Consider the following 19,689-nt stretch of genomic DNA (forward strand, 5'->3'; position numbering starts at 1 on the left):
TTTCTTTCTTTCTTTCTTTCTTTCTTTCTTTCTTTCTTTCTTTCTTTCTTTCTTTCTTTCTTTAGCTGCCTTCCTTCTTACCCTTCATCCTTCACATTTTTTCTGAATGTGAATACATTGATGCAGGGAAATCTATGTCCCATCATCTCTTTATCTCCTCTTCTTCATCCACTTTCACTTTCTGTCTGTCTCTGTTTATGTGTGCCTGACTGTCCCTCTCCCTCCATCATTGGCTGTTGTCACCATCTTCTTGGCATCTACTGAAACAGAAGCAGTCTCTCTGGTGCTTTTGATTGGCTGGGCAGAGATTGGAATGTGCCTGATTCTAATGACTCCATTAGAGAGTGTTATTCTCATGGGTCTCTCCCAAACGCAGGGCGATGTGATTGATTTGTCAAAGCCATTTAGAAAAGGAGAACGTGTGTGGGGGGAAAAGTTAACTTGAGTATTTTTCTGCCGCAAGATGGGATGGAAGTTTTATATTTACAGTTTAAAGGCGCATGCTTGAAACTTGGCAAGAGACTAACCATTGGTTGTGCTCCCAGATTCAAAGATGTGGACCTATAAAATGTCACCACACTGTACAGAATGTGTGTGTGTTGGGGGGGGGGGGGGGGGTGTCTGCTTGTTGCAGTCCAGCAACTTTTATCTGTCTGGCATTTCCTGGTTTCAGCACAGGCCACAGTACCAGACACCATCTGATGACCCTTAAAAAGGCTCAGTACAACCAACAGTACATGTCGCTGTAACGTGAATTAGAAAGGCTCAGATGGGAACAGTGCCACCCCTACTAACGCTGGCAGCAGCTTTATTTTGAGGGCCTTATCTTAATAGTGTTGTGGCCTTATGGATTTAACACCCTATAAGGTTGGCTTTCTGTAAAGCTCTATACCCAGATAATGAACTGATCCCAGATCAGGCCTCTGGATAATTACCAGCTAGAGACATTTGGAGTTGTCTGTATTCCGCCTATTGCATTAAGTTGCAGTTGTTTACACTTCCTGACAGTCAGGGTAGAGATTGGCATTTAGGTGGCGAAATTGATGCCTGTATTTACTAGTCAGTGCTTGGTAGCATCTCAAATGTGAGGGCCAAGTAAAGGCCAATATTGAATATTTCAGGGGAAATATTTTCAACATTTCAACATGTATGAAAATTACATAAATTGACTTTGATAAGCACATTTAAGAATGAAACATATAGAATGTTCTTCAATCAGGGTATTGTAAAATAGCTGATTCATCCCAGTCATAAGATGTATAGGATTGCTGAAGTCGTTAGAATCTGTTAGTTCATCACCTTGTAGTAGAATATTGCCATGGCTCGACTTCCTGTCCCTTGTTGTATAAATTACAAATTCTATGTTCTGCTCCATTGGACCACAGCTGGTAAACTGTCTCAGGTGACTCAATTTGTCTCATACAGTAAACCAAACAACAGGAAGCTGCAGTCACCAGTATGGTGGCAATCGGTCCAAATCTAAGGCTATTGTAAACGTATGAAGTTTAAGATAATGAATATTCTTCATATAAAACATAGGCCTACATTATTTTTCCACAAAAGTAATTGAATGAAGATCAGGCTTAGTTGTCACTATTATAAAGGTCAGCACTACAGTATGTTTTGCATTCTACCCACAGTAGGAATGTACAATTCAATAGGCGTCAGTGACAATGGTGTCACCTAACCTTGTATGTAATGTAAGGATTTAGAATAATGGAAGTCCATTTAGCTTGTTCTTTTGAGAACTGGCTTGTGTTGACAATGGTGTCACTTAGCCTTGGTTTCAGGATGTAGAATCATCTTAAGACGATGGAAGTCTAGCGTAGCTTCTTTTGATGTCAATAACGTTTGTTTTGCATTCTACCTACAGTAGGAAATTGAATGTACAATTCAATAGGCATCAGTGACAATGGTGTCACTTAGCCTTGGTTTCAGGATGTAGAATCATCTTAAGACGATGGAAGTCTAGCGTAGCTTCTTTTGATGTCAATAACGTTTGTTTTGCATTCTACCTACAGTAGGAAATTGAATGTACAATTCAATAGGCATCAGTGACAATGGTGTCACTTAGCCTTGGTTTCAGGATGTAGAATCTTCTTAAGACAAAAGACAATGGAAGTCCAATTTAACGTCTTCATTTGAGAACTGGCTTGTGTTGATGTCAATAATAGCGCACAGTATGGTACAGTATGAGTGGCTTTCATACAGAATCGCTGGTAGACAACAATTTGTGTGACTTGAGGATGAAAATGGTCACTCCTGTGTTAGAGAACAGTGCCATCTGTTGGAAAACCACTGAAAACGAAAAAGTTGTCAAAGTCGTGTTTGGCACTCTGGACCAGTGAAAGAGTTAATAAGGTGTGAGGCAGTTGAGAAGAGACCCATTTTTTTGTTCAATTTGTTATTTACATGGGTACTGTAACAATTTAGTTTAATGTGCTTTTCAAAATAGAAAACATAATGCTAATAATTATAATAATAAATAATATACATAATGCTTGTGTCTGCTTGTATCTGAAAGTGAATCTTTATTTTTTGCATCCCCCATTCTCGATGCCGCTGCCTAATGTACATGTGCTGGCATTTTCCTTATAATCAAGGTGCTGGTTTGACACCTCCTCGACCGACTCATTTTCAGCCCTCGCTGTATAATGCACCTGCTCTTTAATGTACAAGTAACAATGTGTAAAAAGGTGAGAAGAGCACACTCACTTTTTAAAATGTGATCCGTCTTTTATGGTTTTTAATGGCGAGTATTTAAAATGATTCTGCCTGAATATTTGTGTGTGTGTGTGTGTGTGTGTGTGTGTGTGTGTGTGTGTGTGTGTGTGTGTGTGTGTGTGTGTGTGTGTGTGTGTGTGTGTGTGTGTGTGTGTGTGTGTGTGTGTGTGTGTGTGTGTGTGTGCAAATGTGGTAATTGGGAGGTGGAGTGACGTTGGGGCACACTGAGGAGTAGCCTCTGTCGCGCTGGGTGCAGCAGACGGATAGAGCTGAACTTATTAGTGCTGCTACCTTTCCTCTCTTGCCTTCACTGAAAAGAGCAATAAGACAAGGGAGCACAGTTTGGTCCCATCTCCCAGTCCCCCCCATCCAATCTCCTCACTGGTTCATGAGATTAGCTCGTTGTGTCTCCATCCTCACTGCCTGCTTCTAGGCCTACCTCCTGTTTGGGTACCCAGTCCTGAATTTTTGACTCAAAATGGACACGACAGCTATGTTGATATGATGCTATAATGCTTTACTCCCACAGGGAGGGATGACCCGGCACAACGTTTTATGTTGATGTCCTGTGCAGAGGCTCCATGTTTCAGTGACACTCTGTGGGCGGTGGTGGTGAATGGACCTGTGTGTTCTCAGCTGTCAACCGCTTCTTGGGAGAGCAGAGCTGTATGTCTTCCGTGGTTATAGGCAGGGAGGCTGTTGATGGAGGTAAAGATGGGGTGATGGGCAGAAAAAGACCAATGGTGCCCCCATCATCCTCGCTCTGGCAGCCGATTGCCCTTGATCCCAATATCTCAGCACACTGCTATGACAGTATGACAAGTTAAGTGAACAGTTGATCTTAATTGGCTCCTCTCTAGTGTGTGTGCAGACTAGAGCGACTTATGGTGGAAGTGAGAGTGTGTATTAGTGATGCATGGGACGGGTCATCCGACCCGGCTCTCTTGTGAGAGATGTATGTGTGTGAGGGACAGAGAGACCACTAGGGAATGGCCAGTCTGGTCTTTCTATTTATTTGACCCTAGCTGTCGACAATGTTTTCTTCCCCCACTGGGTGATGCTTTTATACATTTATTTTTGATGTTCTTTCTCAAGCAGCAGTGGACTTGAGTGGAGTAATTTCACACAGACATGTCCTACCTTCTTCCCCTCCTCCCCCCTCCCCCTTTCTCTCCTGCTCATCGTTTTGAGATGGCATCTCACAAATTCAGTGACTTGTATTGCTGCTGGCACAGTTCATTATTATAATTGCTGGGAGAGGGGCAGGAATGGCAGAAAGAAAAAAAAAGGTGAAAGCAAGTGAGGGGAAAAAATACAAAGTAGAGAGAGTGGGTGCAGTAGAGTGCTGCAGAGGATGGGGAACGGTCATAATTTAGAAGGAGGGATGAAGGATTGGTGAAATCATCCCTCATTGAAATAAGCCGCTAAGGGAATCCAGGGAAATGCACCAGGCAGATCTACTTAAGGGCGCGGTCCCACCGCACTTTTATTTTACCTCTGGGGCGGAATCTGCCAATGCTTTGTCAATGCAAATGCGCGGATTCATGGTCTTGCGCATTTTTTCCAAGAATCCATGCATTTGCATTGACAAAGCATGGGCAGATTCCGCTCCAGAGGTAAAATAAAAGTGCGGTGGGACCGTGCCCTAAGGCAAAATCTGTGTGCCAAAGGAAAACCACATTAACTCATTCACTGTCAAAGAAAAAAAAGCCCAGACTGCCAGGATTTTGCGATTGTCTTGCCTTTTCAAGTAGTCACAGAATATTTATCTCCAGTATGATCGATCCCCTGATGGTTGCTAATCACGGAGGGTTTCACTATGCTTCCGTGAAGAAGAAAAATTGTCATCGCGATTCCCGTTCGCTTGTTATACCCAGTTGAAAATAGCATGTTTCGCTCAAAAATACATAGTAAAACACAGGAGCAGAGATCCAGAATATTTCCCTAATATTTAACCAGGAAGTGAATGGAGCAGTAAATCTTTGCATTGTGTTATCTCCTGGTTCTGTGTGAAAAAAACGGGGGAAAAAATATAAATGATAATATATATATTTTTTTAATTATTACTATTATGTTTCAAAAAACGTCATTGGCGGTGCAGGCTTAAAGGACAACTTTGTTTTTTTACAACCAAGGTTTATATTTTAGCTTGTAATTTAAGTAGGTACATAAAAGGTGAGTGTTATTTTTTTTTCATTTACTGCTTTCTATAGTTTGAGCAATTTTGGCAATCTTTTTTACAGTGGGCGGGGGCATTCTGTCCGGTGGCTAAATATGTATGTTTTACACAATAAAAAAAGGTACGGTGGTCTTTGATGGCCAGATGTGAGTTAATTGGGGGCTAGAAAAGCTACTGTAAATAATAATAAAGAAATCGCCGGGTTATTGTGTAAAAAAAGACATATTTAGCCACCTGCCCGAATGCCCCTGCCCACTGTAAAAATGTTCGCGAAAATTGCTAAAACTATAGAAAGCAGTAAATTTAAATATTTTAACACTCATATTTTATTTACTGTAATTACAATCTAAAACATAAACCTTGGTTTTAAAAAAAACAAAGTTGTCCTTTTTGTCATTGGCTGGGAATTAGTTAAAATGGAAAAAATGTAATTATGTAATCAGATGTTTTTTTTCCTTCTCCCCCTCGTTATAAATCCTAAAACTATCACGATTATCATGTAAGACAAATGTTTTGCATGATGTTGTTAACTATAGGCATGACTCAGTGTGGTTATCTGTGCAAAACACAGAGAAGAACCAGTCAGATTAGATCAGATTTGCATCATCTTTATGTATTGTTCTCAGATATGTCTTATGAGTTAAAATCAGAAAGTAGTAACTTTGTGTTCCTCTAATTACATTTTTGTCACCATTAATGGTTTACAGCTGCACATCTTGAAGAGGCTGGTTTCTCTCTTCCTTCTATCAGTCTGTCACACCCCCTCATGATGATGTGACCAGACTTAAACCGATTCATGTACAGTATATTGAGATCTGCATGGTCTTGACGGTGTTGGACGGCATGCAGGGTCTCCAAACATCCGGTCGTTTCATAGTTATTACATTTAGTTGTCTTTGCACTGTTTTAGTATTCTACTACTCATAGCCAGCCAACCATGCCAATATTTCATAATGATAATCTTCATAAGTTATTATTGACGTGATAAAATGGCAGAGGCAAATAAATCGCCCCACCTCTTTACCCCCCAAATAAGCAGCTGAAAGTGGCCATTTTTTTGTTTTTTGGAACCCAGTCATAAGCCTTCTTCAGATCCACAAAGCACATGTAGACTAGATAGACATACTCCCAGGTCCCCTCCAGAATCCTTCTAGATTAAAGAGTGGATCTGTTGTTTCACAACCTGGTTCCTCCTGAACCTGAGGTTTGTCTATTGGCTGGACTCTCATTTCCAACACTTCTCTCTCGTCTTTAAATACAAAACAATTGATTATATAATGTTTGACAAGAACATTTAGCAAATATACTCAAAAATCCTTTCGAATGTAGCTGTTGGACCAGATGTAGAAACTATTATTTCATTTCAGCTTTTGGCTTTGTTCATTTAAAGTTTGAACCTGTTGTTGACATATTGACTGAGTGCATACATGATGTCCAATGCAATTTGCAAGAGGAGAGGGATCAGAGGAGATTAGACGAGCAGAAGGGATAAAGATAGAGCTAAAGACAGAGGCTTTGTTTTCTGTCCTTTTATGATCCAGGGCTCCTGCTAATTACCAGGCTCTCTGGTCCTTGCCAAATGTGTTTGAAATCCACTAGATGCAGATAATTGAGCTGGAACCATGTTCCATGACAAAGTCAATTTGAAGGACAACTCACACCCCCCCAACCCCACTCCTTTCTCCCTGCCTCCCCCTCCCTGTTTTCCTCTCACATACTCATACTTTTAGAATCAACCCCCCCCCCCCCCCCCCCCAAATGATTAATTGTGCAGTCTTTGTTGTTTGTTAAGTTCTAGTTTGCGGCTTAGGGGGCAGGTTTTAGTCACCTATGGAGATAAGCTATAGTGAAAACAAAGATAGACCCATAGCTTGTTGTGTCAGACAGGGACTATATTTTCTTGTCGCCACAATAATTGCTTTGGGCTTTTAGTTCAGGGATGTGTGCCTTGTTAAACCTCCTGCACACATTACCATAGCTAAGTGGGGAAATGTTTTCAGAGCCACAGACTTGGTGTGTCAGCCCATACAACTCAGGGTTTTTCTTCCAGTGACCAAAGCCATATCCGAATTTGCATTGCCCAAATCACAAATTGATATCAGAGTTCTCATTTGAAAATCGATTTACTGACTTGGATGAAGAGAATCTCTGTTTAATATGGGCATTAGAACACTGGAGCACTAAGTCTGTAAATGTGTGTGTGGGAGGGGAAGGGGGTTAATCAGAAAATACATTTGAGAGAGAAATTGGCTCTCATTAAATCTTTCACTGCCAGAGTACATACATTAATAAACTCACCCACTGCCAGCGATTTTCGTGTTGTATAACCTTTTCAACTGGTCACAGAAAATGTAGATCCATTATGATCCATTGTCGGATCGTGTGTAGACACAAACAGTATCCATGGCCGATCACCAGAGGAAAATATTTTCACGTTTCACGTCTTTCCCACCTCCCCAACTGGCCACAGAATATTTGTATAAATTATGATCGCTTGTCAGACGGTTGGTTAACACAAAGGGGATCACTGTTCGTCGTGCAGAGAAAAAGAAAAGAAACCGGAACTGTCACGTCCTTTGCTAGAGCATGTTGAAACTATGGTGTCTCGTCGAATCCAGGGCAAAACAAGGAAACTCAAGATACAAGGGTTTCCAGGAAACCAATAGACAGGAAGTGGACGGAGGCGGAAATCTTCGGATGACGTTATTTCCGTATCCGTGTGAGTTACAGTGAAAGTGGTCACTCCGGATGATAGAGGGGCTTGGTTCATGACAGAAGGCAAGAGGTTATGCTCATCAACAGACAACAGTGATCAAGACGGAGCTGTCCGATTTTTCATATTCCATCCTAATTGGCTAAGATTGGCTTCCAAAGTTTGCAGGAGTGGTCCGATTTGAAAAAAATACCTCAAATCATGAACACAGTCCGATTGCCTTGAAACTTTGCACGCACATTCCCACTAGGCCGAGGAACAAATGCCACCCTTTTCACATTGGCCTATTATTAGGCCACCAGGAGGCCGCTTTTTGCTAAAACACATTTTTTGCTATTACTCCTAAAGATGCTTTCCAAACATCACGCAAATCGGTTCACATTATCTCTATAGCCATGTCATCAAGACAGTCCTGATTGGCTAAGATTGACTTCTACTACTGGCCTGGTGCTCTGAAGAGCACATTTTTGTAGTTCTCTCTCTTTCTGTTTCTCTCTCTCTCTCTCTCTCTCTCTCTCTCTCCCACAAAAGCACACATGCTGAAACTTTCAAATGACAGGGCCATACACTAGCAAGATGGAGAGATTGGGACAGTAGTAAGAGATGCCTAAAGACTCTTCACAACAGCAATCCATTACTAGCATCACTACGACTGTGAGGTCATGTCGCATGCAGGTGAAATGCAACGTTAATCATAACTTTTGGATACATGTAAATGGAATACACAGTCCCATCCCGTAAAACGTTACCCCTTGAATTGAAAAGCTCTATGAGGAGACTGTTCAAGATCTTGACAAAAGCTTAATCAACTTTCCTGAAGCAGTCTCTAACCACAGACGCATGGACAGCACCCACCACTGCCTATTACAGTATAAACTGTTTGTAGCCTATATTTTGATTTATTGCCGGTCAGCTCAGCCAGTCTACGTTATGAAGGATTATTCTGAAGTGCCCCTTTTTGTGCAGTACCCTTTGATTGCTCCTTATTCTGAGAGAGACAAATGGGTGTTTGTGACCATGGTTTTCTTTTTCTTGTGTTACAGTAGGCTAGCCTTGCTCTATGCAGCTGTACAATTGTAACTAATAATGACTGATGACAATGTAAGGGCCTAGATATGAGAGTCAAGAAAGGGGCTTGAATTTATATGAAGAAGGTATGACCATTGGCCCACTTGACACTGCATAAACGATTGAGTATATAAATAAATCTGGATATGTTTTTACTGAATCCAAACACATTTGACCATTCAAAAGGGCTTTATACCTGGAGATTAATTAAATGGATTCATTATGGTATAGCTAGCTGCGTAGCAGGGTAGTGGTTGGCTACGGTCTTTAATTTTTTGTGCAAGCATCTAAAGACAAATTTAATCACCAGGTGCTCACTGTGTCTGTCAATTTTGTATTAAGATACAGTCCTTACCTCCAAACCCACACTTACACTGAGTTGGCCCACATGATTGAATCCTCACTCATAATTGTTTCCGCCAGACGAGACGGCCAAAGGTTGCAGACTGTTTTCACTCCTGTCCGTCCGTCTCGTCATGTGTGTTTGTCTGTGAGCAGCTAATCTCCGGGACTGCCTGACTGGTCAAGCAGTGTGAAACGTTGCACACTCCCAGTAGGCCAAATGTTTCAAACCAGTCTCGTGGCGACGCTATAAATAGCTGCTTCACGTTTTGGCCTATAACTCTTGAACCGTAGGTGGTACAAAACAACAACAACAACAACAACAACCCTGGATTCCTTGGCTCATGCCCCAACTCCCCAAATAGACTACGGCCATTCCTGCAGTTATAACGGTTATTTCTGTTGTATAAAGTAGCCCTTACAATCCCTCACTCACACTATATCCCTCTCTGCTTTCCAAGCAGCTGTCTATGGACCAACAGACTGACAGAGTGGCTTATACCAGCTGCATGGTCGGGTCGCAGCTATAGAGTGGGTTCTCACTGGCAGAGCTTGGAAACGTTTTTGATGTTGAATGTAGCCACAAATTGTTGCACGACTCATCCATCAATAATAGTCCTTTTACATGTATAGTAGCCCTCTAAAGGACAATGTAGTCCTAAAAATGAGAGACGAGATTAATTATTATTCTATTATAACATTGCTGTGAACCAGTGTCTGTCAATGACGCAAGAGATTTAACGGCATCAAATAGCATACAGTACATTGAGGGCTTTTAGAACTGGCCTTTAGAAGTTGGCAGACACATCCCTGGGTTCAGCAGATCTTGTGACATTCAGGAAATGCCCTCCCTCTCCCCAAGACAAGCATTAGAGAGAGTGAAGGAGGGTACGGCTGTGAGACACGTTTTATGGCAAACTTGTGTGGGTATTAGAGAGCCTGCTGAGAGAAATATGTGAAGGAAATGATGTATGTATGTGGGTGAACGACTCTAATGGGACAGCAATAGAGAGAAAGGCAGCATTCTTTAAAGGAGCAAGAGACAATGGAAGACAGTGGGGGCATGGGACGGTGGTGTTGTTTCAGCACGGCTCGCTCCATGCTCCAGGAAGGGCCTCTTAATCCATCACACCTCCTGTGGCCCTGAGTCCGACACACTCCAGCGTCTCCACTCAGCCCGCTGTCGAGGTCACGCTCAACCCTGTCATGCATGTGTGCTCACTGTTCCTTGCCATCTCTGTCTGGATCTTTCTCACTCTCTCTTTTCTCCGTTTCTCGGTGTTTCTCTTTCTCTGTCTCTGTCTGTCTCTCTCCAAGTGAGTAAATGTCAGGGGCTACTGTACCAGGACTACAGACGGATTTTTACTTCATCGTGCAATGATGTCAGTCGGCGAAAATAGCGGAATGCGAAGCGTTGTAAGCTTGTAGATCTGCTATTTTCAGCAAGCGACACCGTCGTACGACAGAGTATAAATTACGCATTCCTCGGAGCGAGGCGGATAGGCGCTGTTGTTCCACAACCACCTCTTTTTGATCCATAATGTGATCAGATTGTGTTGAAAACAATCATTATTAACCATTATTGTTTGATGTGCATAAAAGAGAGAGAGGGAGAGAAAGAGATCTGGACTGGAGTAGAGAGTTTTTTTTAAAGTAAAATTAACCGGTCTATCAGCCTGCAGATGGATATTAATTGTTTCTGTTCATCCCAAACACATATTTTATCATCTCCAAATTCCTAGCCTCATATGCTTATAGAAATCTCTCGCAGGAGCATTAAGTACCATACCCATTATATTCATCTCACATGGGAACATAACAGTACTTAACTGTTGGAATTAGTCTTGGAGAGCCTATGCCGCCATTTAATTTATGTTTTTTACCCAGCAATATACTGTTGTTCCAGTGGAAAAGAAACATTTTAGACGCTCTGCATCCCAGCTGCACGATGGAGGAATCGAACCGCTGAACTCTGGGGTGGTGAAAAAACCCCTTAGTTTAGCATTGAGTGTTCCAAATAAATGTGTGTTGTAGAAATGGTGGTGGTGGTGGTGGTGGTGGGGGGCAAGGGTCTGCTCATGGAGGGGTAATTGATCAGTCTCCAAAATGTTGCTTGTTTCCACTCTGCACTCCACACGTTTTTTTTTTTTATGGATTCTGACCTTATAATGAACAGGCTTAATTAATTCACCATCACTGGGGGAGGGGTGTGTGTGGGGGGCAAGAGATTGAACAGCATTGCTAGTAAATGTCTTGGTAAAGAAGACATTTCATTAGTTTCAGCAAATGTATGCATATACTCAAAGCCTGCAATGCTCAAATCACTTAGCTAGCCCAAGTGTTCCACCATGTTTTCAGTGATTGTGGCAAACCTCTCTGGTCCCTGCATGTTGTCTCTCTGTCTCATTGTTTGTCTCCTCTCTCTACTACACCATGCAAGGTGACCCTACTCTAAATACTCAAGTGTTCCCCTGCCACACCACCCTTGTTTTTCACAAGCGCTGGAATCATGCAGCACCTCCCCCAGCCACCTGGTGGCAGTGTCTCGGTTCCTCACCCCATGTTTCTCTTCCCAGCAGGAAGTTAGGCCCTGAGGGAGAGGCCAGCAAGTGATGCCATGTATTTGATGTTTCTCTTTCATGTCGCAAGTGAAAGAGAATTTAAATGGAGCGATGTGTATGTACAGTACAGTATGCGTGTGTGTGACACACGTGTGTGCGCACGCGTGTGTGTGTGTTGTGTGCGTGCGCGCACACGTGTCCTTTATAGTGTTTTTTATACAATGAATACATTTTTCTTTTCTGTGAGAGTCTACAGAATGCTATACCAGAGTAATGTAATGCTGAAGGTTTTCCACCCCTTTGCTTTGTCACCTCCTATATCAGTGAAGGTCTGAGAACCCTCATTTTGGCCATTACATGTACTGTACTATATCATTTTACCAACGTTGTGCTCAATATGTTGTCAGAGAGATAAAGGTTTTATTATATTTAGTTGTATGACGGTTTTGCACAAAAATAGCCCATCTAAAAGCTCAGTGTGAGGATACGCATTGTGAGCTTGTAGATCTGCTATCTATCCTCGCCAGGAAGGCGGAGGATTATGTACTCACACATTTGAGTCTGTTTGTCCGTCCGTATGTCTGTGAACAGCTAATCTCTGGTGCCATTGGACCGATTGGCGTGAAACTGCATGCACACTCCCAGTAGGCCAAGGAAAAACCTCTGCCCTCATGGTGGCGCTAGAACAGGAGAATTCACGTTTTGGCCCAGAACTCTTGAACCTTAGACTGAACAATCTTTCCCTGGATTCCTTGGATCATGGATCAACAATACTAAATGCGCTGGCCGTTAGTGCCGAACTAGATTCTCTGCTATTTCGCATTTTCTCCAAAAACACTTTTGACACTACTCCTGCAAATTCTGTCCAAACCTCAGGAGAAATTGGTACATATGATCTCTGCAGTCATGTGATCAAGATGTATCAGTCAGATCTAGCAGTTTCCATTCCAATTGGCTTTGATAGCCTTCCAAACTTTACAGGCCCTGGGTAGGTAACCTGGACTGGTGAGGATCTGCGCTCCGAGAAGCACACTTTTCTAGTTATTTATCTTTTTGCCTTTAATGACATACCCAAAATAGGTTGAAAGTGGTAATAGGAAAGCTTGACTGAACCACACGGAATGACATTGCTAGGTAATCAAATATGCAAATTCTACAATACATTTAGCAAAATCAATAACACAATTTCATGCCAAAGTAACACATTTTTGTGCCTGTCCGTTTTATTAATGATAATGACAAAACAAATAGCCAATGCTATTGCTTTAATTCGAACTATCTTTGTCCAGTCATCTGAGATCTTCATCATTTGTCTTGACACCGCTGTCTGAAGCTGTAATCAAATTTGTTCTAGCACAGTGACATGGCCAAGACCAGTAACTAAGGCAGTCTGAGGGAAGCTAGCAGCCCTCCAGCGGTCTCCATGCTCTGGGGAGAGCTGGATACAGCATTACATCACTTAACTCTCATGCACCCAGAGGAGGTAGGATATACAGTAGCTGCCTGTTGTGTTGTCAGACGACCCTTCATTCTGCCGTGGGCCCGTGGCCTGTTGAGGTGTGAGTGACAGAGGGTGTTGGTGTGAGAGGGTGGTGGTGTGTGTGTGTTGGGGGGGGGGGGGGGGTTGAGACAGAGTGAGAGGAGACTCTCTGTGTAATGAATATAAATGGGCTCCTGGTATCACTCTCTTCTTGTGGTTCCCCAGTAGCTCTAATCTGAAAGGAAGGCACAGGACAGCATTGTGCATAGAGCTTCACTTTCTTTATGTACACACGTTTATGTGCTCATTCACACAAACATAAAACTTTCTTTCTTTCTTTCTTTCTTTCCTCTCCTTTTCCTCTCCTACATGCCGGTGTCCTTGTTTCCCACTTTTATCTTTCGCCTCTATTCTGTCATTTGTGTCTGCATTTACGTCCTTGTTCATGATCTGCACGACAGCTCCTCCCCGTCCTATCCAGAGGACACCTGTCTGGTGCTGCTCGATCAAACATTCTGACTAACACCCTCCCACTCCTTTTTTTTTCCTGAAACACCCCACCTCCATTACCTTCTGCTTTGTCTTTTAATGGCCCTTGGGGGTTTAACGCTTACTGTGACAATATTTATTTTCTCAGTGCCTCGCGCATTATCACCTGTTAGGTATTTTCCTCATCCACGCTGTCATCGTTTGAGTCACATGACAAATGAAATATCTGAGGGGGGGTGTAACATCTCTAGCTTAACATCTCTAGCATCTCTGAGTTGTTACTGTTGATGCTTTCCTGCCGCTGTGTCCTTGATATTTGTCATGAAAAGGAGAAGAGAGCGCGCGAGAAGAAAAAAAAACGGCATCATCTTCGGCTTCATTCTTGTTAAGTGTCACCTGGGTATATTTAGAAAGCTGCGAGGCTGTTAGCAAGGCTGCCAGTGTTGTCATGTTTTCTTAAAGTGATTCCCGGTGATTACTTGCGATGACAGCAACCTTTAAGCGACAGGATGCAAAGACAAGATGGTGGGAAAATGGAGCTTTAAGATGTGCAGCTGAATGGAGCACTAGCAAAGACACACACACACACACACACACACACACACACACACACACACACACACACACACACACACACACACACACACACACACACACACACACACAGTACATGCACAGACATGCATGCTCATATTTGTGTACGCGCCCTCACTCGCTCCCATAGACTATAATTAATTGCCAGGAAGTCTCAGGTAATTTAAATTGCAAATCAGTGCTGCCTTGTTCTCCAACTTTTGTGATTAATATTTTATTGTTTTACTGAGTGAAAATGCCACCAGTGTTTTTCATCAGATACAAATAGCAAGAAAGGAAGGAAAGGGGGCACTGAATTTAGCAAGATCTGATGCATGCAACTGGATGTTATCTCTAAACATTAATTAAGTTGTGTCTACGTCTGAGGCTGTGCGTGTGCATCTCACTCTTTATCTCCCACTCTTCGCGCTCTTTTACCATCTCCATCTAAAGTTTCTACGTTCCTTGTCGACTCGCACTCATAGCTAGTTTCTGCTGAGTTTTTGTCCTGAACTTCCCTTTCAATCAGCCACCAATTAAGCAGCAGACGGGAACAGGTCTTCTGTGGGTAGACAGGGGCAGGTTGAATGAGAAAGGCCACAGAGAGAGGATAGGATACAGAGACCCTGTGAGATGACTTGGATATTATGAAACGCATGGCGGATGAACAGAAATGACAGATGAGGGCGGTAAGAGAAGGAGGGGCGAGGTCGTGGTGGTGGTGACGGGGGGTCCAAACTGTTAAATTGCCAGTTTAGATTTTTCATAAGAGGTGTTCACTCTCAAGAGACCACAGCAGATGTAATAAAGGAAAAGGAAATGAAAGGGAAAAATAATGAGTCGATGTGAGAGGTGGTGCCACCGTGACACACGCTGTAATGCCGGATTTATACTTGTGGTTGTGCATCGTGTCGCACACCTAAGTATAACTCTGGCTTAAATCTCCCACACTAAGAAATAAAAAAGACTGGCTTTGACCTTTCTCGGTCAATATTGTCTTTTGAAAGGTGTGTGTGTGTGTGGGGGTGTGTGTACGTGTGTGTGTGTGTGTGTGTGTGTGTACGTGTGTGTGTGTGTGTGTGTGTATATACGTGTGTATATATACAAGTGGAAACTGGCAAGTTGAAATGAAAGTCTTAAGTCTTGCCCCCTCACTTAGAGTTCCGGTTCATGGGCACAGCTTGGCTGGTGAAGCAACTCTCTGCTCTATTCAGAGTGAAAACAAAGGGCAAAGCCGCAGATGGATAAATGAATGCTTTTCCTCACTGAAAGGGTGCGCTGCACTTTTGAATGCCGCAGCCCTTTGAAAGCAAATTAGTTCATAGCTGTTATGTCCTACTTGCTGGGAAATACTGCTCAATTAGTCTAACTATTCAATTAGGATATGCCTTGACACACACATACTGTAGTGTAGATGCACATGCACATACAATACTGTACATCCACACGCATGCACAAAACGCACGCACGCACGCACGCACGCACGCACGCACGCACGCACGCACGCACGCACGCACGCACGCACGCACGCACGCACGCACGCACGCACGCACGCACGCACGCACGCACGCACGCACGCACGCACACACACACACACACACACACACACACACACACACACACACACACACACACACACACACACACACACACACACACACACACACACACACACACACACACACACACACCTTATTTCAATGACTGTGTTTCTGTGTCATTACAGGGTGCCTGTTGCATTCTGGATGTGTTCCTGTGCTGTTCTGGGAGCGTCTGTGAAGGACGTCTTGTTTTTGGGGGTGGCCACATTAACTGACTCTTAGTTTTTTTGGTGGGGCATTTGCCTTGCCGCGCCCCACCCCCACTCCCCTCTCCTCCTGTCTGGTGCTCAGGCCCCACTCAGGTCCTCTCTGCATCAACGCTGGCAATGTCCAGAGTTCCGAGCCCCCCTCCCCCTGCGGAAATGTCCAGTGGCCCCGTTGCTGAGAGCTGGTGTTATACTCAGGTGAGGAACGGAATGTGTGTGTGTATGTGTATGTGTATGTGTATGTGTATGTGTATGTGTATGTGTATGTGTATATGTGTGTGTGTGTGTGTGTGTGTGTGTGTGTGTGTGTGTGTATGGCATAGCCAATATCACGTGATATTCTAAGAAAATGACAAATCCACATGTGCATACATGCATACAATACATTACTAGCACAGGTGGCCCAGTGGGAATTTAACCTCCAACATGGGAAAAGGTTCTATTTTTTGAGCCATGTATCTGTGTGAACAACACATACAGTTAATTGGGTAAATAACGTTAAGGCCAGCCTAGTGTCTTAATTGGGTGTTGAATAGGTACAGTATATCATTGCTGCTGTGCCAGGTTTATTGCTGCTACACCAGGGGCCAGTTGCACCACCTCACACTAAGTTCAAACTTTGCCTAGTTATAGCGTAATACATACATATGATTAAGTGCTGTATGCCGTATTTAGCGAATGCAAATTTCCATCCGTATAGTCCTCAAACAAGTGTGGATAGCGTGACTGTCTTTAAAAGTAACTTGCCCAACACTGAGTGTGAGTACACCCCCTGGACATGCACTAGTATGTCGCAGGGACTTACCTCCAAACCAACCCTTGATGCTGAGTGCCAAGCAGGGACCATTGGGTCCCATGCTTAGAGTCTTCGGTATGACCCGCCCGGGGATTGAACCCTGACCTCACAATCACAATGTTTTGATGTAACCAATCACAGTGTCAGCCGACGTTCCTGTTCCCTCCGGGCTATGGGATCTCTGGACTCACACACACTGATTGCATTGATCAGGGCGCATAGCGCAGTTAAGGGGAAGAGAGAGGGGAGCAAATAATGCTGTGGCACTTTTGTGTACTGCATTGCTTAATTATGTACGGTATTATGAACCTACTTTGTAATTTTGCGTCTGCACAAAATTTCCTTGGTTGAGTACTAAACACATTTCACACATTTCCTTAGTTAAGTGCTAAACCTTGGTGTTGAATGCAAGCTATGTTTGTGTGCTTGTTTTAGCCAGTGCAAGGTTAAGACCTGCTGGTTCTGATAGCAGCCGCCTGTTAAAAGCAGAGTATATGATGTTTTTCATTGATGATGCCTCTTTTTTTTGTCATCTCATCCTTCTGTCCTTGAAAAAGACATTTTTTTTTGCTGTTGTTGCCTCTTTTATAATAGCCTTTCTTCTCTCCTTCCGTTTGTTGTCAGTGTTTATTAAGATGAAAGGCAGTTTTGATGTACGGTTTTGAAGTTCTGACTGACCAAACACCACTTACCCATATACTGTAGAATATATAAATAAGGAGGTCTGGTTTCATCCTGTGCCCCCCCCCCCCCCCCCCTCTCTCTCTCTCTCTCTCTCTCCTCTCTTCTCTCTCTCTCTCTCTCTCTCTCTCTCTCTCTCTCTCTCTCTCTCTCTCTCTCTCTCTCTCTCTCTCTCTCTCTCTCTCTCTCTCTCTCTCTTCTCTCTCTTCTCTCTCTCTCTCTCTCTCTCTGCCCAGATAAAAGTGGTGAAGTTCTCCTACATGTGGACCATCAACAACTTCAGCTTCTGCCGTGAGGAGATGGGAGAAGTCATCAAAAGCTCTACTTTCTCGTCTGGAGCCAATGACAAACTCAAATGGTGAGTAGAGGCAGGCAATACAGAAGCTATTGCCATGCAGCTTCTCAGTAAACCTAACCAGCTTATCTTGATATCACAACTGTCTCAAATTCACTGTAACCACATGAACCCTAGCAGTCCAGTTTCTTTAGGGAGGGTAAATGTGTACAAATTTATCTAAAAGCATCAAATTTGTCTCAGATGTAGCCCAGGGCATGCTCTTATAAAAATGTTGTGAGGGTGCCCGAGCTGCTGGTCACCTTTGGGGTTGCCATAGCAGCCAATCCAATATTGCCATGTGAAAAAGGTTTTGGCTATAAGTTTTGAATCAGATGAGATACACATACACCACTTTGACCATTAGAAACATGTTGCTATGCTTAGCTTTATGATGATGGGTGTGTCTGGACCCCTAATTTGAATATTTTCAAGATGGTGGCTATATGAAAATGAGTTTTACCTTAACCTTTGACACATTTGGCAAACTTGGTGTCTATTTTATGCATTTTGAGCATTAGAAACATTGTAATTGTAATGCTCAAATGTATGATTAAACCTATCCTATAGAACTCTAATTTGCATATATATTACCAAATAGGCCACTACCACCCAAATGTACTTAAACATAACATTTTCCACCCAGATTGGGAGTAGAGTTGTAGGAATGAGTTAAGATCAAAGTGTTGAAAACAAACAGCCTATGTACAGTATCTTGCAGATGTCACAGATGTTTACTGAAACAATAGAACAATCGAAGAATAGAAAGCATTCCTATTGATACAGCAAACTGTCTGTACACAATGCTCAACAGAAAATGAACAATGTGTTTATATCAGAATCAGGAACGTTTATTTCTAGGCAACAAATGGTTGCTAGTAATTTGTCTTGGTGTTAAGCATTGGGTAATGGCTTGGTTCTACTCATGTTCTATTGTTTCAGTAAAATAACATTTAAAAGATACATTAAATCCTGGCTTTTCAAAAATGTGTTAAAATTAGTTATAGCATAGCAATGGTCGTGTGTTATGATTTATTTTATGTATTTGTTATTGCTTTTAGTATTATAAAACACTATAGTCTTTAAAGTGTTTGGAGATATGCAAATACATTCGGCCCATACGGCCAATACATTCTATATGGCCGCCACCTGAAAAAGGTTTTGGATATAACTTTTGAACCAGATGAGCTACAAATGCATGTGTCTATTCCATGTTTTCTGACTATTAGAAACATGTTGGAATGCTTACCTTATTATAAGGTAAGCTATAGTTATATCCAAAACCTTTTTCAGGTGGCGGCCATATAGAATGTATTGGCTCAGGCGCTCTAGCTAAATCGTTAGAGCATGCCTTGGGCTACATCTGGGCCAGATTTGGTGCATTTAGACTGATTTGCATGAAAGTATCCCTATTGCCCTGGACTACAGTATCCATGGGCATATCATTATGGACGAACCTTTGGTGAAAATAGAAGAACATTTGGCAAAAACAGACAATAGCAAACAATAGCAGATCTATAAGCTTGTACTGTAGATTGGCTATTTGACGTACAATGAAGTATATCCTATATTAAAATCTAGATGTGAGGGAACCTCTATTAGGGTTAAAATGGTGGTTAAAGACGTAGTTGTCTCGCGTGGCCAAACTGTTGCCTCCCACACTTTTCAAATGCTTTTGGTAATACGGAAGCTCTGTTGGTGAGTTTGGGGAAAGCTGAAGCCCCACCTCCCCCACTTCCGTTTCGTCTTTACAGTCGCACAAATGTATCCTATTAGAATTATCTAAGCATATATAGCTTGCTGCTTAGCAGAAATGGAAATTAAAAAATAAAATGTAAAGATATTTAAAATATTTTTTCGTGAACGGAAATGACAAACAGATGCCAGCTTCCTACCTCGGATTTCGGGAGGTGTAGTTACAGACTATAAAGCATTCGGAGAT

General features: G+C 42.6%; 1 protein-coding gene across 2 annotated transcripts in view; it reads left to right on the forward strand.

The window, feature by feature from the left end:
• Positions 1–19,689, forward strand: part of spop (speckle type BTB/POZ protein) — a 99,293-nt gene that overhangs the window by 36,129 nt on the left and 43,475 nt on the right. For both annotated transcript variants that reach the window (XM_084070966.1, XM_084070967.1), the window contains 2 exons: positions 15,856–16,134; positions 17,650–17,771. In XM_084070966.1, the coding sequence (XP_083927092.1) occupies positions 16,057–16,134; positions 17,650–17,771 (200 nt within the window). In that variant the 5' untranslated portion in view covers positions 15,856–16,056. The remainder of the gene's footprint in view (positions 1–15,855; positions 16,135–17,649; positions 17,772–19,689) is intronic.

The sequence above is a fragment of the Gymnoscopelus microlampas genome (genome assembly GCF_963454915.1).
Source record: "Gymnoscopelus microlampas genome assembly, chromosome: 11".
NCBI classification, from domain to species: Eukaryota; Metazoa; Chordata; class Actinopteri; order Myctophiformes; family Myctophidae; genus Gymnoscopelus; species Gymnoscopelus microlampas.